Raw genomic sequence first — 19,904 nt, forward strand, 5'->3', positions numbered from 1 at the left:
GTCTGTGATGTTTTATTTCAGCTCATGAAACATGGGACCAACACTACAATTTCCGTTTATATTTATGTTCAGTATAATTCATATTAAACAAATAATTGGGCGTTGTACTTTACTATCAACCGTAACGCCTCTTGGTGGGGTGGTGATTTCTTCACCGATTTTATACTATCCGGACCGCTCGTTCATTTGTAACGGCAGTTCCTGTATTCTCCCTCCAGTTGTTACCTCATCTGCACAGACCGCTTTAAATGTAGGACCAGGACAAGATGGCGGGTACGTAGTCTATTTACGCTAGCTTCGGGAAAATGCACAATTCCGTCCCATTTTTTTAAAAAACAGTTTCGAGTGAAAGTCGATACAGCAGAACAATTTGGTAATAGATTGAGTATCTTTTGATTCCGGTTTGTGGTTGTTTTTTTTAACAGATATATCTTTACTCCAAGAGGATTCCCAGGAGGAGTTGGACGGATGTAAGTTTGTCCCTGTGTTTTCAGTGTTGGAAATTGCTAGCTAGCCGTGCAAATGCATGCGATGATTGCCTTGTCGGCTCTCTGGAGTTCACGGGTCTGTGTGGGCCTTGGGTAGACGAGTTAAACTGTCCCCTTTTCTTTGCAACTTACTTAACTTCTTCGATGTGTAGTGAGTTATATTCACATCCTACATTTATTTAAAAATGCTCTCAAATTTAGTTTCGTAAAAGCTAACACTCACGCGCTAGCCTCTCCGATAGCCAAGCAGCCAGCTAGCCTCTCCGATGGCCAAGCAGCCAGCTAGCCTCTCCGATGGCCAAGCAGCCAGCTAGCCTCTCCGATGGCCAAGCAGCCAGCTAGCCTCTCCGATAGCCAAGTAGCCAGCTAGCCTCTCCGATAGCCAGCTAGCCTCTCCGATAGCCAGCTAGCCTCTCCGATAGCCAAGTAGCCAGCTAGCCTCTCCGATAGCCAGCTAGCCTCTCCGATAGCCAGCTAGCCTCTCCGATAGCCAAGTAGCCAGCTAGCCTCTCCGATAGCCAGCTAGCCTCTCCGATAGCCAGCTAGCCTCTCCGATAGCCAGCTAGCCTCTCCGATAGCCAGCTAGCCTCTCCGATAGCCAGCTAGCCTCTCCGATAGCCAGCTAGCCTCTCCGATAGCCAGCTAGCCTCTCCGATAGCCAGCTAGCCTCTCCGATGGCCAAGCAGCCAGCTAGCCTCTCCGATGGCCAAGCAGCCAGCTAGCCTCTCCGATGGCCAAGCAGCCAGCTAGCCTCTCCGATGGCCAAGCAGCCAGCTAGCCTCTCCGATAGCCAAGCATAGTAACCACTGCATTACATTTGATTATGATCGTCTCGCTTCCTTCGCTAACTAGGTTCTCAACCTAATACATGAAGCTTGCATGCAGGATTGTTAACCTAGCTAGGTCAGCTAGCTAGCTACCACCCATAGCGGAGGTAGGTTTCTGTTACATCAGATAAGGAACCCAGTTAAGCCCTACGACTATAGCCTGACACTTCCTGAACTGGACTATTAGGCTTGCTAGTCTTTGCAGCCAATCTAAATTAGTATGATATAACAACTAGCCAGCTATCTATTTTCTATTACTATCCAGTATGCATATTAAGACAATTTGGTGACTGATAAATTGTAACGAAAGTGAGAAGTTTATACACCTAGCCGGGCTATTGTGCAATAACTGGGATTTGCAGTTACCATACACTGTACAAGCTAGGTATTTATGTTGCAATATGATAGATTGCTTTGTTTCAGTCGTGCATTTTGCAACATACCCATACCATTGCGAGAACAGTCATGCAACAAGTCCACCTACAGATCACTACCATCATCCTATAGATCCCCACCTGCTTGTATACTATGTACATTCACTGTATTTCAAGGACTTCTTCATGTTTCTTTCACCAAATCTGTCATTTTCACTTTTGCACTTTCCCCCCCCCCCCCCCCCCCCTTGGACTGCATTCTCCTAACCACTGTTGATATGCTAATAGATTTAGCATTGGGGCCAAGCTTCTGCCACTACTGCATGTCATCTCATCACTGTCCCTCACCGGCCTGACTGGGTACGTGGTGGTGGGTGCCTCTCATGCACAATATTCCCAATGTCTCTAATAGTTGGTGTGGATGACTACAGCTCAGAGTCTGACGTCATTATTATACCTTCAGCCTTGGATTTTGTATCGCAAGATGAGATGCTGACTCCCCTTGGAAGATTGGATAAATACGTCGCTAGTGAAAATATTTTTAACAGGTAAATGTCCAATGGAATGTTATTAAAACTCACACTTTTTTGAAGACTTAAAAAAAAATAGAATATTTAAAATATCACATTTTGTTATGACTTCCAGACAGATGGTGGCACGAAGTTTGTTGGACACACTAAAAGCAGTGAGCGAGGATGAGAGGGACTGTATCGGTGTCTTGGAGAGAGTGGGTCGACTTGCTGATGACTCTGGTAAGACCCCATCGGTTTATAAGGGCCTTTGTTTCATATTTAACGACTGACTGTAGTGAAAACGGTTGTGTGTGTCTGCATGCCCTGGACATGCCCTTATTTCTGTCAAGAAGTAGTCTGTCTGTTCTCTTGGCTGGCCACTAGTGCAGAGGAGAGAGACCCATGAGTGTTTTTGATGGAGGGATGTAGTTAACTGCACCTAGATGCCATTTCATACAGGTGAAATGTAGTCTGAGTTTTCCAGCCAGTCCCAGTTTGCTCCCTTGGCCCTGTAAGGTTCAGGTAGGCTGAAGGTGTCGGCATGCTTCAGTTCAGCTCGCATACTCTCTTAAAATGCCTTAACTTGAAAAACGAGGAAAATCGGCAATAGTGATGTTTGTCCATTTTGAGATGCTGTAGCCAGTATACACTTCCTCAAAATAGTCTGAATTAATCTAAGACTCAAGAAATCTGTAATTCATTTTGGCATTCCTGCCGACGAGCTCTTAGTCACACAATTTTTACATCTAAGATGTTTGGTGCATATTTTTCAATTAAAAAGTTGCATAAAAATGAGTTGTCCCTCGTTGAATGACAGCTGTTATTGAAATTTCTCTACTTTTGACCAATCACATACGAAGGAGCGTAGACTTCGGGCTCTGAACTTTGACTTGCTTCCATTAAAAAAAATGTGTACCCGAACAGCCCCCCACCCCCCCCCCCCCAAAAAAAAATGTATGCCCTTAGCATCACATACGCTGGGTGTGCTTCGGGGACATTCTGGCCCCGCCTGGTAAAACGACGTTTCAAAATGCACCGTCCATCAGCATCCTTCTCACAGCTATTTATTAGTGCGTCTTTAAAATATTGTCTTAACTTCAGGTGTGAATTTAGTTATCTTCACTGTGTTTCTGCAGACAATTTATTTTGACAAAATGATATCCTCCTCTGGTCCCAGGGCATCCAGCCAGGTGTCAGTCATTGTTGAACATGTCGATGATGAAACCAGGCCCCTTTTGTCATTGAAGACATCTGATCTTCAGGCTTTATTGACCCCCTTTTCTACTGTCCTTAAAATACCTCTTAAGTGTTTTTAAAATGTCTGACCTTTCTCTTTTCAGAGCCCTCTGTAAGAGCAGAACTAATGGAGCAAGTTCCTCACATCGCCATTTTCTGTCAGGAGAACAGACCTTCCATTCCGTTTGCCTTCTCTAAGTACTTGCTACCGATCGTGGTGAGATACCTGGCTGACCAGAACAACCAGGTAAGGGAGGCGTGTGATAAGAATACATTACATTCTCCTCTTTTTTTTGTTTTGTTGTATTGTTCATACTTTGTTCTGTTTAAAAAAAAATGTATATATTATATGCCATTTAGCAGACGCTTTTATCCAAAGCGACTTACAGTCATGTGTGCATACATTCTACGTATGGGTGGTCCTGGGGATCGAACCCACTACCCTGGCGTTACAAGCGCCATGCTCTACCAACTGAGCTACAGAACCCACTCGCTATTGCCTCACTCGCTTTCTCTAGCCATTGGCACATGTTAGTTAAACATCTATTCAGAGACAATAAATTAAGCTCATAGATGTTATTCTACCTAATGTTATTAATAGTGTCTGTATAATTGTGATATCTCGCCAGGTCAGGAAGACCAGCCAGGCGGCCCTGCTGGTGCTGCTGGAGCAGGAGCTGATTGAAAGGGGGGACATTGAGACCCTGGTGTGCCCCGTCCTGGTGGACCTGACCGCCCCCGACAGCAACGACGACGTCAAGACTGAAGCCATGGCCGTGAGTCACGTGACCAAGGAGATGCCTGAAATGGCACCCTATTCCCTATAAAGTGCACTACTAGTAGCTTTGTTGGTAAAAAGTGGTGTAATACATATGAGAATAGAAGGTGGAGACTGGTGGTCAGGGAACATGACCCACACAACATTATGACATTATCAGGCAGCTACTGTGCCACATTTTTAGATATGATCAAATGCAAAAAGTAGAATAAGGTTGACCCCTTCTGTTTTATTAACCATAGCTGTGATTTCCAGAAGCAGGCTGCAGCCAGCATTCAAATGAATGTTTGCCCTTCTGCGGATAGTGCAAGCCAAGGGTATTTCAAAGTTGTCTGTAGAACGCAGGTAGTTTTGTTGTGACATTTTAGTTCAAACCACCGCGCTGTGTGAGAAGGATCCTGACGGACGGTGTAATTTGACGCTCTGTTTTTGTGGCTGTAGATCATCTGTAAGATGGCCCCCATGGTAGGCAAGGACATCACCGAGCGCCTCTTCCTGCCCCGCTTCTGTGAGATGTGCTGCGACTGCAGGATGTTCCACGTGCGCAAGGTTAGTAGAGACTAAACTAGGGTTGTGTTCATAAGGCACCAAACAAACAAATGGACTGTAATAGGAGGGACTAGCTGCACTGGGCACATGTTTCTTTCCCTTTTTTCCCCCCTGTTAACATTTTTAAATGTCTTTTGTTGTGCCTTAATAAACACGACCCTGGATTAGATCACCCCCAAGCAGTGGCTATACACTCAAGCAGATTTTCTCAACTTTTCAGCTTTTTTTTGTTTAACATATTGTTAAATCTGCTTGGGGTTGGAGTCATTGTTTTAGATGAGGTCATTTTTGTGTGTTTGTGGCAGGTTTGCGCTGCAAACTTTGGCGACATTTGCAGTGTTGTTGGAGGAGAGGCAACAGAGGAACTCCTGGTACGTGTTGACTTCTTTTGGTTTCATTCTTTCTCAGCCAACTGACTTGCTAACTTTGTTTGCTTCCAGCGACACACCAGGGTTTACTTAAATGAGTCATCTAAAAGCCAGAAGTTTCTGTTGTACATGCCGTTCCCAACTGCCACTTTTCCAAAACTTTCTCTGAATTCTCAGCATATTGTTCTGTGTTGTGACATTGAGATTGTAACGGGTGAAACAACATTGATGTCCTCTCTCCACTCAGTAGCTCGGCTTTGTGTGACAATGAAACTGCATGCTAAGCTCCGACTGAAACACTTTAAAAACTTCATCTCGCTCACTCCCCCACCTCTCTCCTCTCCTGCCCAGTTGCCCCGCTTTTTCCAGCTCTGCTCGGACAACGTGTGGGGGGTGAGAAAGGCCTGCGCTGAGTGCTTCATGACTGTTTCCTCGTCCACCTCGCAGGAAGTGCGCAGGACCAAGCTATCGTCGCTCTTCATCAGCCTCATCAGTGACCCCTCCCGATGGGTGAGCACCGAGCAGAAATTTTGGTCAACCCACATCGTAAATGGAAACTAATTACTTAAGCATAGGCATTAAACATTGACCTGCTGGGGCCAGAGTTCTACTCTTAATCCTCTAGGTATTTTGCTGTTAATTAAGGGAACTAACATGTCCACTGTATCTCGGTCGGTAGAGTATGGCACTTGCAACGCCAGGGTTGTGGGTTTGATTCCCATGGGGGACCAGTAAGAACAAATATGAAATTAAAGTGTATGCACTCACCATGCTCTGGATAAGCGCTTCTGCAAAATGTAAAATTAAACTAACTTTTTAGAGTAAATACATTAAATTTTTACTGCAGGGCCTGTGGGTAGTAGGTAGCCCACTTTGGGGAACATTCACTTGACATATTTTACCAAGATGTCTGAGAGGCCAACTTCCTTATTTGAATGCACAACTTGGCTACTTCTCTTTACAAGAGTGTCTGCTAAATGACTGTAGAGTAATTGACATGTCATACTTGTTTGTTCCTTGACCTCTGACCTCCTGTCTCTCTTACTGTGTGTCAGGTGCGTCAGGCTGCCTTCCAGTCACTTGGCCAGTTCATCTCCACGTTCGCCAGCCCCAACAGTGTGGGCCAGTACTTCAGAGAGGGGGAGGAGGGCGAGTGCAATTGTGTCCACTCACAGAACAGGTGCAGCCATTTTGGGCATCTGAAAGGGAATATTGATTTTGAATGGTTTTCTTTCAGTGAAGGAAATACCCCAAGCTTGTATTGTACTGCTTGTTTGTAACATGCTTTCTCTCTGTCTCTGTCTCTCTCTCTCTCTCTCCCCCCCCCCAGTATTGAAGAGAAACCACTGAACCTGGACACTACAGACCCTTCCCTCAGCGCTAACACAGATGACTCTCAGAGGCGGGGGGATGACTCTCCTGTATGCACAAATGGCAACCACGTAGAGTGTTGTCTACAACAGGACTGCATTTCCAACCATGCCCAGGGGGACCACAGCGAGGGGGAGGATGGGGGGTTTTGCCGGACAGAGGAGATGGGTGTAATGGACGTGGCAGAGCAGGGGGGGTGGGGAGCAGACTGCGGAGGCTTTGGCCCTGGACGGTCCCGAGTGCCTCTGTGGGAAGGAGGCTTCCTCGCTCGCCCCCAACTCGGACCCCTCGGAGAAGGAGGGAAACTCTACCAGCACAGCAGGGGCTCAGGAAGAGGAGGAAGCCCCTTCAGTGGCTACTGAGAGCACTAAGAACGAGCCACAGCCACATGAGAAACGCACAACCTCTAACGAGAAGGACGACTCACCAGCAGACATATTGGCGCCCTCATCCTTCTCCTCTGCTGGTTCAGGGAGGGAGGAGTCCCCCTATGTCAGTCCTCAGGACAATATCCCCGAGCAGGAGCTTTACAACTCCTTCCACTTCTGGAGGTTGCCCATCGCTGAGATGGACCTGGACATGGAGCTGCTCCAGCAGGGGGAGATGGTCCCGGAGGAGCCCCCCCTGCTACGTCTCCTCCGGTCAGGGCAAGGCTAAAGCCTCGGCCCCAGTCCTGGATAGGAAACAGCTGGAAGAGCTGATCGAAAACCTGGAGCCTCATATTGATGACCCCGACGTGAAAGGTGAGCTGTGCTGTGTGTAAAGCTGTAGCTTGACCTACCTGTAAACGGTCTACACTACTGCTGAGATCACGAGAAGCTGTTTACTTCAATACCATACGTAGAAATGTAACTCAATAAGAGGTGGTTATTTTGGTAACAGTTGCAATTCATGGTTGTGCATCCATTCATATAGGGACAGTGGCCTAGTGTATTGGCTGAATGCAATTATAATGTAAGAGAAGTTGTCATGGAGGGTGAAATCCCTCAGGTTAAAAATAGACTAATCCTTAACCAGAGCAAGCAGTGAAATTCAATACATTGTTTTTGAATTATTAACATTCCTCTGCTGTGATTGGACAGAAGAAGCTCTTTCACAGGTAGTGTAGAGTAGTGTTCTGAGCCGAACCCTATAGGCCAATGGTGTGAGAGGATAGCCTTTGATTACAGTCCACTGTGTTTTTGGTGGAATTGAAACCCTTAATGTCGCATGTGAGGCTAGCAGCCTGCTGGCACCTGGCCATTTCACACAATAGAAACCGGAAGTCATATTTGGGCCGATTGAAAGAGAGGGGTAAAATAGAAAACCGGGAGAGGTGTGGTGTGGCTTATAATGTTACAAATGGCACAATGAAAGGAAGAGGCGTTGTCAGAGGATCCCTGAAAGCACTAGAAAGAAACTTCAAACTAAAGCAGTTTGTCGCTAAACAGTTTTTCCTTCAATCTTCCTTTTATGTGCGAGCCTCATTGTCTGCCTATAGATGCAATCCTATCATGCTGCATGTAATGAACTCAAGTAGTCTAGGCCAGGGATGGACAACTCCTGTCTTCAGGGGCCAGAGTTCTGTAACACTGCCCTGCCATCCCTAGCAAACACAGCTGATTTTAAACTAATTACATTCCAAATTGAGCCGTTGATTATTGGAGTCAGGTGTGTTGACTGAGGCACTAATCAGACCCCTGAGGACTGGAGTTACCCTGGGTTAGACCTATACTACAGAACTCTGCTGTGTTCCAGTACTGTTTGTTTCTAAAAATGGGTCACATGAATTTAATGATCTGTCACTGAGTATGGTTACATGCACACAATAATGCGATTTTTAAAAAAAATATTTTTATTCTAGGTAGTAAGATTAATATAGTAGTTTGATTTAAAATGTTTACAGGCTTTGCAAGAAGAACAGTCTGTCACTCTGGAAAATGCAGAAAATCACCGATCTAAATAAACATTCCTCCACAGCAACCATGTAATTTAAAAAATAAGGGGTGGATCAGCTTAATATTGCGGATTGTTTCTTCCAATGTAATCGTCTGCATCATTTCCAATCCCCCATAATTTTTTATATATATATACACACATATGCCTATATAGACAGACATACTTTTTAAAAGAATATGCCTTTATAATTATTCCCCTCAAACCCTACCGCCGAGCCCCCTCCCAATTGGAGTAAACTAATAAACACTTCTGCTTTTACCTTCAATTTATTCATCTTATACACATTTTAGATGGTCTATTTTACAATAGTTCTCTCTTGTTTGTTCTTAGTCCTTCCTCTATTTCTGATGTCCATCCAGTTGGATTTCTATTTGTAACTATTTTACAAAAGTTCAGAACCTTTATACATTTTACAGATCCTGTATGTTTTACATTGTTTATCTTGTTATTAGTCCCACCCTTCAGCTCCACTCAACCCCTCTCATCTGTCTCTCAACATCATCCAGTCCCACCCTTCAGCTCCACTCAACCCCTCCCATCTGTCTCTCAACATCATCCAGTCCCACCCTTCAGCTCCACTCAACCCCTCCCATCTGTCTCTCAACATCATCCAGTCCCTTCAGCTCCATTCAACCCCTCCCATCTGTCTCTCAACATCATCCAGTCCCACCCTTCAGCTCCATTCATCCAGTCCCCCCTCCCATCTCCCATCTGTCTCTCAACATCATCCAGTCCCACCCTTCAGCTCCACTCAACCCCTCCCATCTGTCTGTCTCTCAACATCATCCAGTCCCAGTCCCTTCAGCTCCATTCAACCCCTCCCATCTGTCTCTTAACATCATCCAGTCCCACCCTTCATTCAACCCCTCCCATCTGTCTCTCAACATCCCAGTCCCACCCTTCAGTCAACCCCTGTCTCTCAACATCATCCAGTCCCTTCAGCTCCATTCAACCCCTCCCATCTATCTCTTAACATCATCCAGTCCCACTCTTCAGCTCCACTCAACCCCTCCCATCTGTCTCTCAACATCATCCAGTCCCACCCTTCAGCTCCACTCAACCCCTCCCATCTGTCTCTCAACATCATCCATTTTGGATTTCTATTTGCCATATATTTTTCTACTGTGCTGTGATCCTTCACTAAATAATTGAACCTTTCTATTCTCATAGCTTCTACAGATTGTAATTATTTTTTTGTTTGTTGCTAAAACTGTTATTATATTATTGATTGATTGACTATGGCTTTTCAAGTCACCCAGTATTGCTATCTGCAGCATTAGTTCTAGGCAAATGTTGCAATTCTTCAGCCATTCCTGGACCTGTGACCAAAAACAAGCTACATATGGACAATACCAAAATAAATGATCTAATGACTCTGCCTCTTCACAGCAGAATCTGCAGAGCTGGGAAGACTTTATCCCCCATATAATTAACATTCTATTCTGTTGGTTGCAAGAATTTTGTATAGTAATTTAAATTGAAAAATTAGTTTTGAATCCAGCGTTTTGCGTATCAATTCATAAACCATGTGCCATGGAATGGGTACATCAAATCTCTTTCCAACTATTTTGCAATTTATATGGCACAGCTGTCAGTTTTTTTTCGTCCTTAAATGAAATTGGTATATGTTTTTTATTTATCACACTTTTCTTGAACCATTTCTGTTCTTTAAAACAGGGCCGACATACAAGTTCCTTACTTTTTCCCCCTTCTACTTGCCTCTTCCATTTTTGTGGTAATGCTGCAATTAATTGGTTGTAATTTTGGGTAGAGCAGACATCTCCTGTTCAGGAGATGCACTGAAGCACAATGACTGACTCTGCTTAGCCTTGACAGATTTACAATCTGCTCTTCCTTGTCTGTAAAGATGAGCCCCTTGTCGGTGCTAAGGGCCAGTGCAGTGGCTCCTTTCCTTGGTTTTGTGTGTGATCTGTTGTTGTGAAGAGGGCCGGCTGTAAGCCTAGACAAGGGCTCCCTGTTGTGCATATGGCACAAAGAACGCTTGTTTGACAATGACATGTGCGCACACACACACAGGCCTCGATGGGCTGTTTTACACACTCACGGTAATGGTGTCACAACAAGGAGGAAGAGGTCTCCTAGACGCTTCAGGTATATAGAATGAGCAGGCAGGGTAGCCTAGTGGTTAAGAGTGTTGGACTAGTAAACGGAAGGTTGCAGGGTAGCCTAGTGGTTAGAGTGTTGGACTAGTAAACGGAAGGTTGCAAGTTCAAACCCCCGAGCTGACAAGGTACAAATCTGTCGTTCTGCCCCAGGACAGGCAGTTAGCCTAGGAACAGTGGGTTGTCATTGAAAATAAGAATCTGTTCTTAACTGACTTGCCTAGTTAAATAAAGGTAAAATAAAAAATTAGCAATATGGTATTTTCTCTAGGCTCAAGTTGTATTGTTTGGCAATAATACAGGTTACCCCTTGGGCATTGTTTCTGAACATGGTGACAGAGCAATGTGGAACTCACCTGCTCATGCCCCCTCCTGCAGCACAAGTGGATGTCCTGACAGCTGCTCTGAGAGCCACAACCATGGACTCTCACCTAGAGGATGCCTTCCTGGAGCCCCGGGACAGCCAGGGGGGAGACCACTACGACAACCCCTTTGGAGTGCACCAGATGCCCCTTTTAGGACACCATTCAGACATGGAGGTGAGAGGGTGGAATGGTGTCACACCTATAGAGAGAAATTAACTGTAGGGTTGTCATGTTTGACCTGTGATTAATCCCGGTGTCTGTGCAGAGGCGAAACTCCACCCTGCAGATGCACCATGGTGATGACTCTGAGCTGAGCGATAGCAGCTTCAGTCCAGAGGACGAGAAGAAATCCAAGCATCAGGACGTGATCCCTCAGGCCCTGCTAGACCAGTACCTGTCCATGACTGACCCTTCCAGAGCCCAGACGGTGGACATGGAGATTGCCAAGCACTGTGCCTACAGCCTGCCTGGTGTGGCCATGACCCTGGGCAGGCAGAACTGGCACTGTCTCAGGGACACCTATGAGACCCTGGCCTCTGACATGCAGGTGTGTCTACGCGCCACTTCTGTCTTGGCTACATCTCACTGGCTACATCTCACTGACACCTTCTGTCAATTGTACTGTAAATGTTTTTGAGGAAAAATACCGGTTTTCCCTTCAGAAGTTGTTTTTGACCCCCCCCCCCATTCCATTTCAACCTCAACACTCCCCACCATGGAACACATGCACTAGAACACCGACCTTGTGGAATGTTTAGGTAGATCTGGGTTGTGTATAACTGGCATGCAACGCTCACTTGTAGCGTAAGGTCTAATCGTGACGTCTGCATCTGCACGTTCCATTGAATGTGCCCCCATGGTTAGTATGTAGCCTAGCAGTGTGGCTCTCTCACTGTGGTCTATTTCCTCCTCCCCTGCCAGCTGGTTGTTGTCAGGGAGGGTGCTTTGACAGACTGGACCTAGACTGGAGCATGGAGCAGGTTTGCTTTTCTTTCTGGTCCTCCTCAAGCACCCTTTTTTATTGTGATTCTCCAAGCCCAATGTGTGGTTCCTTGGCTTTCCAAATGCAGTCCTCCAAAAACAAACTTTTATCCTCTCACCTTACAGTTGTCAACCCCACAGTTTGCCTGCCTGCAAGGAATGACATTTTGCCCTAGGCACGACAGCTGAAGTGCTTGACACTATTGGCTCTGGTGAGACTCTCAACCCCCCCCCCCCCCTTCCAAATCAGTGAGTTGGAAGCCTGAGGACTGGAGTTGGCTCGCAGTGTGATTCCTCCATGTCTCCGGTGCTGTCTCCCCCCTGGCCGCGCCCTTTGTCCCACTTTATACACGCCTTCTAACGTCCCTGGGTCTTCCTGGGCTCTAATGTCTCTCTCCGTCCTCCAGTGGAAGGTGCGTCGGACGTTGGCCTTCTCCATCCACGAGCTGGCCCTGATCCTGGGTGACCAGCTGACGGCTGCGGACCTGGTGCCAGTCTTCAACGGCTTCCTCAAGGACCTGGATGAGGTGCGGGTAGGGGTCCTCAAACACCTCTACCACTTCCTTAAGGTCAGTCGGCACCTCTTTCTTTGGCACTCGCATCCAATAAGGGAAGACTTGATCAATATTTTAAAAGAATACGAATAGAAATGATCATTAGAATGGATGGGTAACCTTTTTATTGTGTTGTCACAATGAGTTGACTGCAGCTCATAATGGTTCATATTTCCTGTAGTGATGATAGGATCCAGGCACACCTGCTGTGTCTTCTGTGCTGCAGTGTGGTCGCAGGGGATCAACCTCCTTTCTCGCTCCCTCTCCCTCTAGCTGCTGCACCAGGACACCCGGCGTAAATACCTGTACCAGCTCCAGGAGTTCCTGGTCACAGACAACAGCCGCAACTGGCGCTTCCGATCAGAGCTGGCAGAGTAGGTTCGACCGTGTTACCACACTTCATGTAATCCATTTATTTCCCCTGTGACCTTAGTTGTAACACACACCATTAGTAGCCAGAGAAGTAGCCCGACGTAGTGACGTTCCTGTATTGTATGGTTGAGGGAGTTAAACATAGAAGTAGCTTCTCCAAGATAATAATAATAATAATAATAATATTATATGCCATTTAGCAGACTCTTTTATCCAAAGCGACTTACAGTCATGTGTGCATACATTCTACGTATGAGTGGTCCCGGGGATCGAACCCACTACCCTGGCGTTACAAGCGCCATGCTCTACCAACTGAGCTACAGAAGGACCACGAGATGTCTGTTTTGGTGACATTAGGTTCTATGGGTCAGGGTAATCTGTATCTCCTCTGTTTTCTCAGACAGCTGGTGTTGTTACTGGAGCTGTACAGTGGTCAGGATGTGTATGACTACCTTCGACCCCTGGCCTTCAGCCTGTGTCTGGACAGAGTGTCCTCTGTACGCTGGACCTCCTACAAACTGGTAAGTCACAGCCAGCGACACCCCCAGTCCCCGACATGGTCACAGCCAGCGACACCCCCAGTCCCCGACATGGTCACAGCCAGCGACACCCCCCTTTATTTTTTACTATTTTCTATAATGGTAAAGACAAACTAACCAAGAAAGTGTTAAACAAATCAAAATATATTTTAGGTTCTTCAAAGTAGTCACCCTTTGTCTTTTGATGATGGCTTTGCACACTCTTGGTGTTCTCTCAACCAGTTTCGCCTGGAATGCTTTTCCAACAGTCCTGAAGGAGTTCCCACTTACGGTGAGCACTTGTTGGTTGCTTTTCCTTAACTCTGCTGTCCAACTCACCCCAAACCATCTCAATTGGGATGAGGTTGGGTGTTTGTGGAGACCAGGTCATCAGATGCAGCTCTCAATCACTCTTCTTCTTAGTCAAATAGTCCTTACACAGCCTCACAACCTCAAATATGGACTCATCAGACCAAAAGACTGATTTCCACCGGTCTAATGTCCATTGCTCGTGTTTTTTGACCCAAGCAAATCTCTTCTTATTGGTGTCCTTTAGTAGTGTTTTTTTTGTTTGTAGCAATTTGACCATGAAGGCCTGATTCAAACAGTTGATGTCTGTTTTTGAACTGAAGCATTTATTTGGGCTACAATTTCTGAGGCTGGTAACTCATGAACTTATCCTCTGCAGCAGAAGTAACACTGGGTCTTCCTTTCCTGTGGCGGTCCTCGTGAGAGCCAGTTTCATCGTAGTGCTTGATGGTTATTGCGACTGCTCTTGAAGAAACGTTCAAAGTTCTTAATTTTCCGTATTGACTGACCTTCATGTCTTCAAGTAATGACGGACTGTCGCTTCTCTTTGCTTATTTGAGCTGTGCTTGCTATAATATGGACTTGGTCTTTTACCAAACAGGGCTATCTTCTGTATGCCACCCGTACCTCGTCACAACACAACTGATTGGCTCAAATAAAGAAAAAGCCTTGAATGAGTAGTTGTGTTCAAACTTTTGACAGGTACTGTGTGTGTGTGTACATACACTATGGTTCAAAAGTTTGGGGTCAATTAGAAATGTCCTTGTTTTTGACTGAAAAGCACTTTTTTTTTTTTGGTCCGTTTTTAAAATAACATCAAATTGTTCATATATATATATATATTGTAGACATTGTTAATGTTGTAAATTAATATTGTTGCTGGAAACAGCTGATTTAAAAAGTAGAAAAAAAAATGTAATGGAATATCTACATGGGTGTACAGAGGCCCATTATCAGCAACCATTTCTCCTGTGTTCCAATGGCACGTTCTGTTAGCTAATCCTGGTTTATTGATTTAAAAGGCTAATTGATCATTAGAAAACCCTTTTGCATCTAGTAGTATTTTGTAATGTTACACCACCACATCCTTGGCAAGTATTTCTCCCTCCCTACCATTTCCACATATCTAGAACATTTCTCATGTTTTGCTCAACATACAGAGCAGGGCGACGTCCTGCTTACAGACATCAGCAACAACACAATTTAAGTCTGCTAAAGATGGCCGCTATTGTCTCTTCCCAATATTAGCTTTCCACTGAGGCATGCCCTGATTGGGAAGAGATCATAGTAGTTTAGCGATTCCGTTCAAGACGTCACCCCTCTGTATGATGTCATTACTGAGCCCATCTTAAGTTCTCTGGGCTTCATTTACCCAGTATTTGATGACAATTTTGATACACGAAAAGGAATACGTAATATTTATTGTATATTGTTAGGTGAGTGAGATCATCAGGAAGGTGGCGTCGTGCCAGGCGCTGCTGGCAGACTTCCTGAGTGAGCTGGTAGAGAAGTTCTGCCACTCCCCCAAGTGGTCGGGACGACAGGCCTTCGCTTTCATCTGTCAGGTGAGGACATCTTTGTCATGTTCATGGTTAGGCTTTGGCAGTATACTGTGTATATACCGGGGTATTTGGAACTAGCCACTGGGTGGTTTTTCAACTCCAATACTGTTAACCATTTTTAAGCTTGTTTAGAAGTTATTTGTAGCTACTTTTAAGTAAATGCCTGCAGTCAACTTGTGCAATATTTTAGAAAATAAAGCACGTTGCGCTGTTCATTTCACCAGTCACATCATTTTCATTATGAAGCTTACCGGTAGTCCCCAGTCACATGTTTGCTTACAAGCACACAACGATGAGTCTGCCAGCAGAGCCCTGTGAGTCACTCACTGCTGTGCAGCGTGCACCAGGTGATCTAGTTACAGTATGGAATTCATAACTAAATGTTTACCAGCTAGATATCTTCTGTGGTCCTTCTGTAGCTCAGTTGGTAGAGCATGGCGCTTGTAACGCCAGGGTAGTGGGTTCGATCCCCGGGACCACCCATACGTAGAATGTATGCACACATGACTGTAAGTCGCTTTGGATAAAAGCGTCTGCTAAATGGCATATATTATATTATATTACAACTATTCATTGAACTGTCTAAAATGTGCTAAATGCTCTGCGGTGGTGTATTTGGTTTGCTAATTTAGCTTCATGCGACATCAAGCTTCTCTTTGTAACAGTGGAGTCCCCTCCTGGATCAATAGCCTTGCGGTCTAATATTTGTTTTGTATGTGCAGCAAAGTGTGAGTAGCATTTTTGTGTTACTTGTATAACTTTGCTCTGGGATGTCTGTCCTGCAAATAGTTTGTCAGACTTTATAAAATGTTAGCATTTAGCTAGCATTTGCTATGGGATTTGACATGTATTCTTTATTTAACCAGGGTAAAGCCCATTGAGACCATTTATTTTTCTATTTTTACTTGTTAGCATTACTATTACTAACATTTGGATTAAAGGGATTTGACAATAGTGCCCCTTGTGTTCAGTGCCAGTATTACCAAATATCCCAGGATGGCACAAGGTCGGCATGACCACCGCCCAAGCCTATTCATCGCTCTTCTTCTCTTGTCTTCTCCTGACCTATACAACACCAATAATCATGCAATAGGCCTAACCAAATAAACAAGGTCAATTTCTGTCTGAACGACTTTACTTACTTCCCTTTAGAGTGGTGTATGTTTACGATCCTAGAAAATGACTTGGGCTTGTATTTATTTCTCATAGGTTAAGGTAATGTCAGCAGTGTTTTGCACGGTCGTTGACAGGATATCTGCCATGGCTTTTTGTCATCGTTTTTTCATTGGAATTTCACAATTTTCTCCAACATTAAGAGCTACAGTAACAAAGGAATATAAAATAAGAATAACAAAAAAACTAACAGATAATAAAACAATAAAATAAAGTCGTCTACCACCACTAAGTCAATCCTTGCAGCGTAATGGCTGATAAATCAGGTTCTAGGTAATTCAAATAAGGTTCCCACACTTAGTAGAACTGATCTGTTTTAGAATGTAATGTACATGTCAGATTTTCCAATGGAGCCCATTCAAAATAGCATCTTATGCCAATCCTTTAATAGAAGAGGGACCATGTCATTAATCCACTTTAAGAGGATGTTTTTCCCTCCCTGTGATGGTAAGGATGTTGTAAAGCCTCATCTTTGCCACCGAAGTAACATGCCTATTGAGGAGAACTAACGTCAAAGAAATTGAACATTAGACCAGTACCCCTGAACATTAGACCAGTACCTTTTTTTTTTTTTTTTTTTTTGTAGTTAGTTTACGGTCACATTCCAATGTGTTAGGGTGCCTGTATCAGTTTTACATTTTAGACACTGAGGAGGATGAGGGGCTGAAAGCATGTCTGATTTGGGGATGTATGCGACCTGTGTATTATTCTTAATCGGATTGCTCTCTAGTACGATTACAGCTAATGTTTTGCACATCTCCAAATGTCCTCCCACATCCTTGTCAATAGTAATAGAAAATACCCTCCCCTGTGTGTCAACAGTTTAAAAAGGACCTTAAAACATCAAAATAAATGTAGACATTTTCCTTTGTCATTTGTTCAATGAGAAACACATCCGGGTTGCTTATCAAGGTGGTGCTCTTCAAAAAGTGTCTTACTTAGAAAGCAGGAGGAAGTCCTGCTCAACAGTCTCCACAAATTGCAAAATATTTTCAGCAAATTAAAAACTTCTGTCTGCCTATGCCCTTTATTAAGCCAGATGTTAGCCAGCAATACAGGTACATAAAATCTAGGTGGTTAAGAGCAGAGGTTAGTTTGGGCTTTCCTAAAAAACATTGAACTGACCGCCATGCTTTAAGTGAATTAAGCGTAATGGGATTATTGCAGTAATCTTTTATAGATTTCAAGCTTCTGGAAAGATATAAGATCTTGAAGACGTTTTCAAAATCCTCATAGCTAACAAAATAGGAGTCCTCATTATATAACATAAGTGGGCACACCACTGATATCCAAGTCTCCAATAGAATCTGGCAATATTGCTGTCTGAAGTCTTTCCTTGTGTTTACTCCATATGAAAGAACTTAACCAGCCATTCATGGCTCTGATTACCTTATTGTACCTTAAGACTGAGAGAATTTGGATTGGGTAAAGTAGTCTAGGTAAAATGTTAATTTTCAAGAGGTATATTCTACCCATCCATGAAATCAGAAGAGTTGCAGCGCTCCACATCCTGTCTTATTGTGTCAAATAAGGGAACAAAATTTTGTCTTTGTACATTTTGCTAGAATTGAGGAATTATGAATATACCCAGATGCATTAAACTTGATGGAGACTATTTTTGAAAGGAAAGGGAGGGGTAAGACTACCAAGTGGCATAGTCTCTGATCTAGTAAAGTTAATCTTGTAGCCTGAGAATACACTGAATAATTCAAGAATATTAACAAGAGGTGTAAGTTGAAGTCTCGGGGCTAAAAGATGAATATCAAAACTTTGTCAGCTGCCAAGGATTTTTAATTACAGTTTTTAATTGAAGTCTGTTTTTATTTGAAGAGCCTTTTAGTTTCCCCACCCCCATATTACACAGTGGACTAAGTTGCTATGGTAGCTATGAGGACACTGCTTTCAATGGGCCACTTGACATTGTCCTCAACATTTTATTTGATAGAATGGTGCCACTCATGTTATGTCCCACAATGTCTATTGTGTTGGAGGACAATGAGATCATGATGACTGAGTCGTCAAGTGTGTTAACGCACAAACACAACAAGGCACAAGTGTGTGTGTGTGTGTGTGTCGTGCATGCATGCACACACAGAATCACCCCAATCCATCTCTGAAACACACACACCATCCTCCCTCTCTCTTTCTGTCAGCTGGCGATTGAGGATGACTGTGTGTCGTTGGAGCAGTTCTCGGAGCATCTGCTGGCCCCTTTGTTACAGCTGGCCTCTGACCCCGTGGCCAACGTCAGGGTGCTGCTGGCCAAGACCATCCGTCAGAGCCTGCTGGAGAGAGGTACATGCACACACACCTGCTCCTCTGACCAATTCCATAGAGTTAGGCCTAGGAAACAATTAGGTCTTCATTTGTTATTATAAAAATTAATCTTATTTATAAATGAAGTACCTTAATTGCACTCACACAATGCATAGTGAAATTGTCTGGATGGTGTGAGTATATAGCTATGCCATTATTAATCCCCAATAAGGAAACATGAAAGTATGACTTCTCCATATATCGTCAGCTTAACTGCAGTTGAACCCTGGTCACATCGGTCCTCTTCCTGTTGTCCCTGCAGAGTACTTCCTGCATTCTGCCAACTCCCACCAGGAGGCGCTAGAGCAGACACTGGTGGCCCTGCAGATGGACCTGGACAAGGACGTCAAATACTTTGCCAGCGTGCATCCTGGGAGCACTCGCCTCAGCGAGGACGCCATGAGCACCACCTCCTCCACCTACTGAGCCCAAATCGTCCCTCTAAACACGCACAGGTTAGGGTGCAGAGGGCTTGAGGTAGCTTCTACTTCTCAACAGCCACAAGGGGAGGACTCATGAATCAACAGATGAATTTAGTGCTTTGATTTGTTTATATTTTTTTGCCACAGAAGCCTTAAGTGTCTTCCTTAAACTGGAAAATACTTGAATGTCCGGAGTGGATTCAGTGACTAACGAAACAAATGGTGGGGGGATGATGATGAGGGAACTCATGGGGACCAGTGCTAATAAGGACCCCCCCCCCAGTACCTCCCCTTCCCCGCTCTCTTTCTATCGCTCTCATCCTCCCGAGACTTAGCGGAAAAGCCAGTATCTCACAAGCTTTATCGAACCACATAGCAGGACGACTGTCTGACTCAAAACGTTTAAACGGTGTAATGTTTCTGTGATTGCTTTTTCTTATTCATTCTGTATAAATGACTCCTATGCTGCATATATATAAAAAAAAAAACTTTAAAAAAATGTCTGTACCATCACAGCCTTCTTCTGTGGACGTAGCACGTCTTCTCCTCCTGGGCTCCTGCCTCCATTGTTTTAACTCTCTAGTGCAGCACATTGTTGTACCCGTAGACAGAGGGCCTCCCCCTGGCAGGCAGGGGTTCCTGTTTAATGAGAAATAAATGTCTTTTTTATTATGGATGTCCGTTTTGCGGTGTTTTTTTAAGTAAGAGGAGATGTATCCAATAGTAAAAGGTCAGGAGATGTATCCAATAGTAAACGGTCAGGAGATG

At 44.5% G+C, this 19,904-nt stretch overlaps 1 protein-coding gene across 1 annotated transcript; it reads left to right on the forward strand.

Annotated features, from left to right (window-relative positions):
* The first annotated feature begins 178 nt into the window (after positions 1–178).
* Positions 179–19,812, forward strand: LOC123990423 (serine/threonine-protein phosphatase 4 regulatory subunit 1-like). The gene is made up of 20 exons (XM_046290970.1): positions 179–273; positions 426–470; positions 2,102–2,237; positions 2,335–2,441; positions 3,542–3,684; positions 4,067–4,213; positions 4,657–4,764; positions 5,070–5,135; positions 5,484–5,642; positions 6,188–6,312; positions 6,463–6,862; positions 6,976–7,246; positions 10,943–11,103; positions 11,195–11,476; positions 12,318–12,479; positions 12,738–12,838; positions 13,237–13,357; positions 15,100–15,228; positions 18,552–18,693; positions 18,977–19,812. Exons 1-20 carry the CDS (start codon positions 267–269, stop codon positions 19,138–19,140), a joined length of 2,976 nt encoding a protein of 991 aa, XP_046146926.1. The 5' UTR covers positions 179–266; the 3' UTR covers positions 19,141–19,812.
* Positions 19,813–19,904: the final 92 nt, after the last annotated feature.

The sequence above is a fragment of the Oncorhynchus gorbuscha genome, linkage group LG12 (assembly GCF_021184085.1).
Source record: "Oncorhynchus gorbuscha isolate QuinsamMale2020 ecotype Even-year linkage group LG12, OgorEven_v1.0, whole genome shotgun sequence".
Lineage (NCBI taxonomy): Eukaryota > Metazoa > Chordata > Actinopteri > Salmoniformes > Salmonidae > Oncorhynchus > Oncorhynchus gorbuscha.